This window comes from Callorhinus ursinus, unplaced genomic scaffold (genome assembly GCF_003265705.2).
Source record: "Callorhinus ursinus isolate GAN/ISIS: 27379988/994484 unplaced genomic scaffold, GSC_fseal_2.0 scaffold102, whole genome shotgun sequence".
In the NCBI taxonomy this organism is placed as follows: domain Eukaryota; kingdom Metazoa; phylum Chordata; class Mammalia; order Carnivora; family Otariidae; genus Callorhinus; species Callorhinus ursinus.
The window spans coordinates 1410679-1421024 of record NW_027397164.1 but is presented as its reverse complement, the minus strand read 5'-3'; the positions used below and the strand labels follow the sequence as shown (position 1 = coordinate 1421024).

At 52.3% G+C, this 10346-nt stretch overlaps 1 protein-coding gene across 1 annotated transcript; it reads right to left on the bottom strand.

The window, feature by feature from the left end:
- Positions 1–1701: 1701 nt before the first annotated feature.
- On the bottom strand, positions 1702–7016 carry HEXIM2 (HEXIM P-TEFb complex subunit 2). The gene is given in 7 exon segments (XM_025861755.2): positions 1702–1976; positions 1978–2350; positions 2352–2652; positions 2655–2691; positions 5091–5186; positions 6174–6284; positions 6822–7016. Coding segments are annotated over 7 exon segments (1158 nt in total). The 3' UTR covers positions 1702–1931.
- Between the last annotated feature and the right edge of the window lie 3330 nt (positions 7017–10346).

Below are 10346 nucleotides of genomic sequence, written 5' to 3'. Positions count from 1 at the left end.
AATGCAGCAGCTGGGAGGCTGACTGGGGCTGCCTGGGGCTGCCTGCGCCTTGCCCAGGGGTCTTTGGATCCCTGGCTGGCACCCCACAGGGGAAGGCAGGCTAGGAATTCTGGAAAGCCACTCCCTCTCTGAGCCTTGGATTTCCCATCTGTAAAGTGGGGACAATCATTCCTCTGGCCTTTCCTGAGCTGTTCGGGATCAAAGAGAAGGAGGCTAAAATCTTTGGCAGAACCCCGCCCCCACCCCCGTCCCCACCCCCACCCCCACCAGGGACAGGAGAGTCTGCTCTTTCTGAAAATCATCCCTTCCTAGAATCTGTTCTCGCCTTGCTTCCTCGTTGAAGGCACTGGCGAGGCCTGGGTGTGGCAGGGCAGAAATGAAAGTTGTCCGGGCAACACACAGGGCTCGTCAACGTTTCCATCCCAGCGGCTCAGAGGCCTGATCCCTTCTCTTGTCCAATGTGGCCTGTCAAGATGATCCTTCCTGGAATGGAAGCTAGGCCGGGCCAGGCCTCGGCCCCTCCCTGTGCGCGGTGGCAGAGCAACCCGGGCTCATTGGTGAGGTGGCTAACTTCGCTCTCCAGCGCCCCCCTGAACTCAGCAACCAGCAAGGACTCTGGAAGGGCGACGGAAGTGAGACCAGGGTCTGGGGAAGGGTGGTTCTGAGGGAGAGTTTGCGGGAGCTCAGTTCAGAGCCCAATACTGGGGCGCATGGGGGCGGGGTCCGCATTATCCCAGCTAACTCGGCCTCCAGTCTTCCAGACAGGTGAGGGCTCACCTTAGTGGGGATGGAGCACACAGGTGGTTCGGCGAAGGAGCAGGAGGTACAGATGTACAGTGGGCGCCAGGGAAGCCAGGCCATCAGCTCTGCTAAGGACTGACCTGCTGCCCACCCTCGCCTCTTGGGCTTTTTTTTCCATTAGGAGAAAACTTCGCTTGGGGCGCCTGGGTGGCTCAGCCGACTAAGTGTCCCACTTGTGATTTTGGCTCAGGTCAGGATCTCAGGGTTGTGGGAGCCAGCCCTGCATTCAGGTCCCCGCTCAGCGTGGAGTCTGCTTTTCCCTCTCCCTCTGCCCTGCCTACTCACGCGTGTGCGCGCACTCTCTCAAATAAATAAAACCTTATAAGAGAGAGAGAGAGAACTTCCCTTGAGTGCTTACTTGTAAGCGCCCTTCCAGGAGGTTAGGGGGCAAAAGTGATGACTAACCTCCGACCCAACCACTGGCTTCCAGGTACGGGGATCGGGGGGGAGAGGGAACTGTCAAGGACAAGGAGACACAAGCCGTCCAGACCTCATCCGGCACTATGGGGGGAGGACAGGGAGAATGCAGGGAGCCTGGGAACAAACCCTGAAGGAACCCCTCCTGATATCATGCCCTGTCTCCTCCAGGGACACCCCCAGCCCCTCACAGCAATCTGGCATCTGAAGTCAAGTTCTGGCCGAAGCCGGTGGTTCCTGAGCCCCACCCCACCCCCGCCTCTTCCTCTATAAAACTTTCAGGGCAGCCTGATTGTTCCAGGACACACAGAGCGGAATTCAGGCATCCTGGAGGCCTTGGTGGTTTTCCCAATAATGAGGTCTGCGGGCTTCCCAGGCTTGGGGCAGGGCAAGGACTGGGACCCCAGTCCCAAACCTCTCTGGGACACATATGCTCTGATTCTCAGAGCAGCCCTAGTGAAATCAATCCTAGCCAGTCCCATCTGAGCTCATGAAAATCATTTAATTTCTTTGTGAAAAATAAGACATCAAAGAACAAATTAGGGAAATGACGAGGTGGAAGGCTGAACCTACTTTCACTGTTCTCAGGGGGCACAGGGGTGCTGGCAGTGGTTTTCATCGGTCACCTGCCTCCCCGAGCGGCAGCCGGCCTGAGCGCGTAATGAAATGGGACCTGGTCCTCGGGGCATCCTGGCTGAGGGGTCGGGTCCCCCTTAGGGGCCGCCGCCTCGGTCCCACAGGGCGTTCTCCTGCCGCAAGGCGCTGGTTCCCGGTCCGGAGCCTCTCGACCTCAGCAGTCAGCTCCTCCGCCCGGCGGCGGGGCTGCCGGCCGGCGCACCCCCGCAGCTGCTGCAGCCTCCGGGTCTCCTCCTCGGCCTGCGACAGCCGCCTCTCCAGGTCCAGGTAGTCCCGACCCAGCTCCTGCTTGCTGCGGCCCTGCAGGCTCTCCGTGTGGTAGCGCTCGTAGGCCTCGGAGAAATCCGTCTGCTGGAACTCACCGTGAGCCCGGCAGCACCCGTCGCCCTCCCCGCTGGAGCCCGGGGGGGGGGGGGAGGCCCCGTGGGGCACCTCCAGGTTGGGCTCCTCAGGGGCGCGGTCGTTCATCAGAAACTGGGTGGTGTTGTAGGGCGCACGGGCTGGCCTTTGACATCTCCTCGCGGACCCGGGAGGCCCTCCGGCCCTGCCTCTCATCCCGCCGCTGCTTCTCGGCCCAGCTCAGCTCCAGGTAGGGCCGCCGGTGGCGTTTGCGCTTGGAAGGCCTCCTGCGGGGCTTCCTCCGGCCCAATGGGGCTTCGGCAGAGCTGCCCCCTGGGCTCTGGGTCCGGGAGCCCCTACCGCTCCAGCCCAGGCCACTGCCAGCCCCAGTCGGATCTTCTTCCTCTGAGGGGCACTCTCTCGGGGGTGTCAGGGGTAGGGAACTACCAGGGTCGGGAGACTGGGGGCTGTTTGGGGGCTCCCAGGAGCACCACGGGTCTAAACAGAGAGGACAAGTTAGAGTGAATCACAACCAGCCTGTCCCTGGTGCTGGAACCATTCTGCAACCAGCGGGCCCGAGGCTGACCTTCCCACAGTTGACACAGGGTCCCTCTCTAGCCTCTCACCCTCTGCCACTATTTGTTGGTTTATGGGCTCCTGTCTGCCGCCCGTGCCCCCACCCCACAACGCTTCCCAAGTAAACTCATGAAAACAGCAGGAATTCTGCCCATGTATTTCACTTCAGAATTTCAGTGCCTCCAACGGTCGCTGTCCTGTGCCTTGCAGAGCACGCATGCAATAAATACTGTTTGGATGAAGGCGGAGAAAAAGGAGACAGGATGGGAAGTGGCTCCTGCTGTGTTTGCTTAATCAGCCCTCTTCCTAGAAAGATTGTCTTTCCCACAGAGTTGCGTTCATGGGTAAGCAACCTCAGAGCCCCTCACCCCCACTCTGTTCGGAAAGGCCCCACGCTTTGCTTTATGCTCTGCTGTTCTTGTCTTGAACTTCTAAACAATTTTTGAATAAAGAACACTTTGCACCGAGGCCTACAAATGATGTTGCCGATCTTGCTTCCAGCTATTTGCATAGCTGACTCCTTAGGGCTTGGTGCCAATGTCACCTCTTCAGAGGCCCCCCCCAACCCTTTCTAAAGATCCCCCCATCTCCCCGTCCCAGTGACACCATCACTGTGTGACCCATTTAACATCCCACATAGCATCTACCACAATACCATTTACCATCTGTCTTCTTCCTATAAGAATGTGTCTGTCTGGGCCACCACTATGTCCCTCTGCATGGCCCAAGGTAAGTGCTCAATAAACAGGCTAAATGACATAAAGCCCATACGAGAGGGGGATTCAAAAGACACCGGGACCAAAAAAACCCAAACAGACAGACATTGAGACATGAGACGCTCCTTTCTGTTGGTCTAGAGTCGAGAAGATGGAGCGTATTTATTCCAGGCAGAAGTTGGTATCCCTCTTTGACATGAGCAGCAGGAAAGAGGCCCTTGCTAGGGAGAGGAAGGGTGAACCTCCAGTCTGCAGCTGAGAGCATTCTAGAACTTATCTAAGAGGTGGAAAGGATTCTGTCAAGACAGTGTGTGTGCAGAGCATCTGTTTATCTCCGTCGTGGTAAGGGTGGGAGCACTCAGTGTGGGGGATGGGGAATGAATTGCTCTATGTCTGTGGTTTGGGGAATTCTAATAATAACCGCTACCAATGGCATGTTGCTTTACAAGGCACACCACGGTTCAGAGACACCCGGGCACACGTCCGTACACTGGCGGTGTATGCAGCCCTATGGGAGCTGGAGGCGTGTTGTGTGTGTTTTGGAGGCCCTGAGGTTCTCGTCTTCATCTGGGATGGGGTATGTCAGAGTGTGTACGGAGTATGTGTGTATGTTTGTTTGTTGTGTTGTACTGTTACTTCACCTGCAGGGAGATCGTCAATCGGGAACAGGCCTTGTCTCCACCAGTGTCTTGAGCCAACTGAGACAGAGCTTCTGCCCCACCCCAGAAGAGGCGAGGCCCCTGGCAGTGCCGAGACAAGGCGGCTTGTGTGTGCACAATCATTAACCTGCCCCCAGCCCTCAGCACGTGTCCCCTCATGATCCTTCCCCTCACCCAAACCATCCCTGCCCCTCAGCCCCACATGCCGCCTCCCTCCTGAAGGCTTGTCCCTTTACCACCATTCCCACTACTGCAGATAAGCAGTGTGATCTGGGTGAGTCATCTGCCCTCTCTGAACTTCTAACCCTGACATGTCATGAACTCCAAATTAAACAACTCCAGAAAACACTGGAAGTGGCTAGGTAGGGTGGGTTAGAGGAGCTGGGTCCCCTCCTCACCTTCAGGGACTTGTCAACTCGGGAAGAATAGGCAATGTGGGTGCAGCAAGAGAGAGCATGGGCAGAGGAAGTCTGGGTTCCTGTTGCCAGATCAGAAGGTGACGTTTCCTGAGAGCCTGATACAATGTCTCTCCCTCTCTCCTGGATGCTATGTGAACCCCAACCCCCATCCTAAATTATGAACCAACTGCTCAAACTCTTTTCCCTGTGTCAGACTTGGTTCTCAGCCTTGACAAAATGCAAGGCAGGGTTCTGGTGTCAGAAGGCCCTAAGTTTAAACGGTGGATCTTTTGTTTGCTGACTGCATGAATCCAGAAAAGGCATTTCAGCTCTGATAACCTGAGCTTCTTTGAAAGGGAAACAGTAATTCATACCTTGAAGGGCTTCTAGGATTTCATGAGATAGCACAGATTTGGCATCCTGGCATAGGGACTCGGTTAGACATACTGGTTTTCCAGATCTGCCAACACACCTGCGACAAGCGGCCAGGATCCCAGTCAGCAGGATCCATGTCTGGGCACTCAGGTGGTTGGGAAGGTGGGGCTTACCTTGGCCTCCTCCAGGGCTGCTGGTGACTCTGTATTACAGTTGGTCTGGTTCGGAGTAGCCACCTTCTTCTGCTCCAAATCTTTCAGCAGATGCTTCTAACTAATGACACCGGCCTTAAATAACAGAGAGCTAAGTCTTAAAGGGGAGTTTTCAGGAAGACTGGCTGCCCAGGAATTTTTCAGCAACAGCCATTTTGAGCATCAGACCTACACATCGTCATTATCAAACGAAGGTGCTGAAGCCTCCACACCCTGGTTTTCATACCTCCAGCCAGCAAGGGGCCATCCTCCCAGTCCTGTCCCAGGTCAAGGCTTACATCCTAGGCTGTCCTTCTGGAAGTCACTGAGGCCCAGGCTGGCAGCTAGGAAGCTAGTCCTGAGCTTTGTTCCCCCAGCAACCAAAGGGGGAAAGGTCTTGGCCCAGGGGGGCGAAGATACAGCAGTGACCTAGAGAGGCTGGCGGTGGAGTGGGTCAGCAGCTGGAACAAGAAAACATGGAGCAGGCTTTCCAAGGGGTCCTTTCCTCGCTGCCTCCAGAGGCCCCAGTCGTGACAGCACCCCACCCCCACCCCCCTCAGGCTGGGCTCCCAAACTCAGCACCTCGAGAAACAGATGTGGCCAGGCTGAAGCCTTATCATCTCCTGGGCCTGGCCCGCCTCCCCCTCTCCTTCCTCTCAGGACGGGAAACAGAGGAAAGGGGAAGAAGTGTTCACACTACGTGCAGCTGAAAGGGTAGCCCAACTGGAATAAGGATGGATTCCTTGGAAGAGGGGAGGTGGTCCAAGAGAGGAGATTTTGCAAAGGTGGAACTGACCTCTTTGCTGTCAAGGACTATGCACACGACTATATCTGTGTGTCTTTCTGTGCGACCGACCGCCTGTCTGTGCAGTTCCCAAGGCCTCAGCCCTACTTCTTGCTGCAGTTAGAGCAGCTCTCTGGTCAAGCCGCTCAGGCACTAAGGTCGGGGGTGGGGGGTGGGGGTGGGGGGGTTGGAAACAACCTGGCAGCGCGGCGCCTGCTGGGGATTGTAGTTCTTCTAGTTTGGAAAGCCGGGTGAAGATCCTGTCACGTCTACAGTCAGACCGAGAACTCCAAAACCCATCTGCCCTTGCGCGAGTGGCGGCCCGCGCTCACCGATGCCTTCTTTGACTGGTCAAACTGCCTGCCAATATTTTCACTTTCGTCAACGATTAGCTGTGCGGAAGCACAACAGAACCCGCCTTCCGAGATCAATTGAAGAGTTCATTGATGGCGTTAATCTTTACGGGTCAGAAAATAGATCCGGCCGAGGGGGGCGGGGCTGTGGGTGCGGAGGGATCCTCGGCCCTAGAGAAAGGCGACGAGAAGGATCGGTGGCCGCCGCCGCCATTTTGGGCTGGGAGGAGGCAGCGGAGGGACTCGCTGCGCAGTGAGAGCACCCCATGGGGGGTGGTCCGGGCGCGGGGAGAGGCCGGGCCGAGTGGGCTGCCTGAAGTGGTAGCGCCGGGAGACGGCGGGGAGTGGGACCGGGGGCCGGGGGGGTGAAGGTTGCAGTCTTCCCGGCCGGGCCCGGTCCTCAAACCGTCCCGGCAGCCCCGCAGCTTCGCCTCTCACAGAGGGCGGGGTTTTGGGCAATTACCGCGTGTTCCCCGAGACCCCAGTTGGGGAGAGACTGGGTGAAACGACTCCCTTCTGCCCTTTTCACGGGGGGCGCAGATCCTGAGGCCGAGCTTTGCCAACTTCTTTCCCCACCCCCATGCGGCCTGGGTATGGCGGCGGGGCCCAGCGTTGCGGGGCCCCAGCTTTGACGGGCGAGGTGGGGGCGACGCCAGATTCCAAAGACTGGCGCCGCGGGGGAGGGCGGAGGTCCCAGCTCTGGCCGCGCGTCCTTCTGGCGTGGCAGGCAGCTGGAGGCCCCGAGGGCGGAGAGCCGGGTGAACCCACCATCTTCCCCCATACAGCAAAGCCATCCCGCGGCCCGGGCTTCGAGAAGGAACAGCCTTCTTCCTACAGTAGCAACCACTAATTCCCCCGGAACTAGGTAGATAAGAGGCTCGTGGAAACCTTCACGAACCCAGTGCTTGGAAATCTCTGAGTGCTCTTGGCCTCAAGATTTCTTTCCAGCCCCGATTCTCGGAACGACCTGACCTTGCACGTCCCCAGCCAGTTTGGGAAACTCCAAAAACGTGCTGTTGCACTTCTCTTGAAAGTTTATACCAAAGAGGGGTTGAGTTTTTGCCCTTTACAGGGTTGGGGGACACAAAATAACCGAGTGGCCATGGCTCTGGGAATAAAGGTGGAGTGGCCCATTTCGGATGCTTCAGGAACATCTGTTTGCGTTTTGAAATCTGAGCCATGACTTTTACCAAAACTTTTGGAGAAATGGCTGCCCTCCTAGGGGGAAAAAAAAAAAAAAAACGAACTAATTCCAACGTAATCTTTGTAAGACCACAGATTCTTTCCAGTTTAAAGAACGTTTCTCCCACAAACTAAACAAAATGGGGAGTATTTTGCCACTGGTGCATTGTTACTAGGGAACCTCTATTTTGAATTCCCAAGCAATTGAAAAATCACTTCTGTGGATCCCAGATGCTACCAAGATAGAAATTGCAGTTTTGAGCTACTTCATATTTGTAGCGTTTGGGAGGGGTGGGGGAGACCTGCTTTCAAAAAAATAAACACTCAACCTTATATTACAGCTATAGCAGTTTAAGGATTGAAGTTTGCTGTGAAATTATTTTCTTGAATTACAGATTAAGCCTCCTTGTTTTCTACTGCTCAAAATCAACTTCAGAGAGATTTACATACAGTTCAGGGATATCTGAATTATTTTGTTGCTAAAATGTCAGTTAAAATTATGCTTAGGTAGACTCTAAAGTATGAGAGTGACTGTGTAGTCAACTTTACCTTTGAGGGTACCTTGTGATGAATCTCATTGCCAGTCACACTTGGTCACATCATTCCTGCGCCTTTGGCTTTATTAGCAAGAACCTTGAAAGCTTTTTGAGAACCGAAGCCGCCCTCCTATTAATTTTTTTTTAAAGTTGTAAATGGCAATTCCATAGCCTTATCTCTATTCTCCCCCTCCTCTCCAGATGTTCTCAGAAAAACTCTTAACAACTGGATTGCGAAAATATGATCGCTTGACTCGATTTCTTAAGCCAAAATTTGAAACACTAAATGCAGTACACTTGATTCATACTGTAGGTTGACTTTTGGCTTAAGTGCTGTCAATTTTACACTGTTCTTCAGATCAAGAGAAGATGGGAGTTAGGAGAAGCTAACATTAACTTGGTAGGAGTTAAGTTAAATAGTCTTAGGAGCTGAAAGGGGCTTTAAAGATTATCCTTGTGGTTCTTCTGTCAATTTAATGGAGGAGGATCCCAGACTCTTGTGATTCATCCTCCATTGTGAAGTAATGTAGTTAAACCTTTGGATGCTACTAGGTGGAGAATACTGTGCCAGATGCAGAAATGTGTTACTCATTTATAAAGATGAAAGGTTACCATCTTTAAGGTTGAACCACAAGCTTTTCCATTCCTTGATAAGGAAAGCTGGGAATAAACCCAGTTTATAAATGCTCTCTTGGTTATCTTCTGAGCAAAACACAGGACTGGAAGTTAGGAACTCCCAAGTTCTATTTCTTTGTGTGCTACCACTGACTTGATTGGCTTGGCCAGGGGCCAAATCCTGAAGATGAGTCCAAACTGGTCATTTTGTTGCTGAGTCTATTGTTCATCTAATGTTCAACCAGACCTTCAACTTCCTCCTCAGCTATCCCCTTTCAGATGAGTTCCTTCGGGGTTTATGACAAAGTCTACAAACCCTATATGCCTCAGTTTCCTGATTTGAAAATAATGCCATTGCTACCTCCCACATACCTTGAGGATTGACTACTCTTTAGTAAACATTTATTTACCAAAATACCAAAATTTTGTTATTTGGGAATCTAGAACTTCTGCTTCAGAGGTTATTTGGGGCATTTGAGAGGCCTGCCTTACTGAAATGTGGCCTTGGTTGCCCTTGGCAGCACAAAGGGTGGCCATCCAACTAGGCTGAACAAGGGTCAGTTTCTTAGGGTACCAAGCAGTTGTTGCTAGGAAGTCCTGGATATTTGACCCTGAGGGCCAACTCCCGGGGCCTGGTGGCTCTGTGAGAGCAGGATTCATTGACGGGTAGGATTGATTCTTTGCAGCAGTCCTCTTCAGGATGAAGATCCTTGCTTCTGATTTGATTTCCATAATAACCATTTTTTTAAATTGTGTTTATCTCTCACCATCTTTTTCTTTAATTTTCTCCTTTTAAATTGCTCACGTTTGCCGTTTTAAGTACACTCTTAGGAGTAACTAGAGAGGAAGGTAGAACTAACCCTCTTAGACATTCCTTTCCATCCTCCAGTTCGGTTTCCTGCCTTTGCCTAACAGTTGTGCTGGAGTTACCCAGGTCTGCAGAATGCTGTGTTTAAAACAGGCTTCACACTTCAAATTAATCTCCTGACCCTCTGGAGGCTAGCGCAAGTTCTACTGAGTATCTCACAAGAGCAGTGATGCTATCATTTTCTCAACTATACTTGTGCATGGGGCACTCGAGTTCCCACATTTTCCTTCAGGAATAACCTTTTTGCTCACTGCAAACCCAGGGCTTTTTAACACTTCGCACAGTCAGTGGATGTGTGAAATGGAATATGAAGAATGAGAGTATGATTTCCTTCTGAATTTTTGCTCTTGAAAAAACTTTTAAGCCAAATGTAAGTGCTCTTGGTGCTTTGTTGAGAGATCACGCTAGCAATTTCAAGAAACTTACCAACAGTTTCCTATAGCAGCTCAACCATTTGAAAGAATTTTGTTGGTGTGCAGAGGTTTATTAGTAAACTACTAGGATTGTTCCTGCCCTTGACCTTGTTGATAACATCATTTGTCATAGTTGAACCACCTCTAAGTAAAACCCAAGAAAAAGTTTATTCAGGAGGATTTGTGAGAGCTCAAGTATTGATCTGTCTAAACTCAGCCTTTCTTTTTTTACAAGAAGGAGAATGAGGTGGTAAGCTTTCCAGTATTCAAAGACAACTGGGTCAAGATTGAAATCTTTGCCTCCTAGACTGTATATTCTGTCCCACTTGGAAAGTATGACTGTTACCTTTGGTCAGCAGATCCCACTGTGTTCAGGGCCTGAATTTGACATTTTCTTTACTTTAAAAAATTACTTTTCATTTTTAGCATCAACTCTCCACACCTTATGTGAGAAATAATAGTAAAGTGGAATTTTATCCCAATGTTC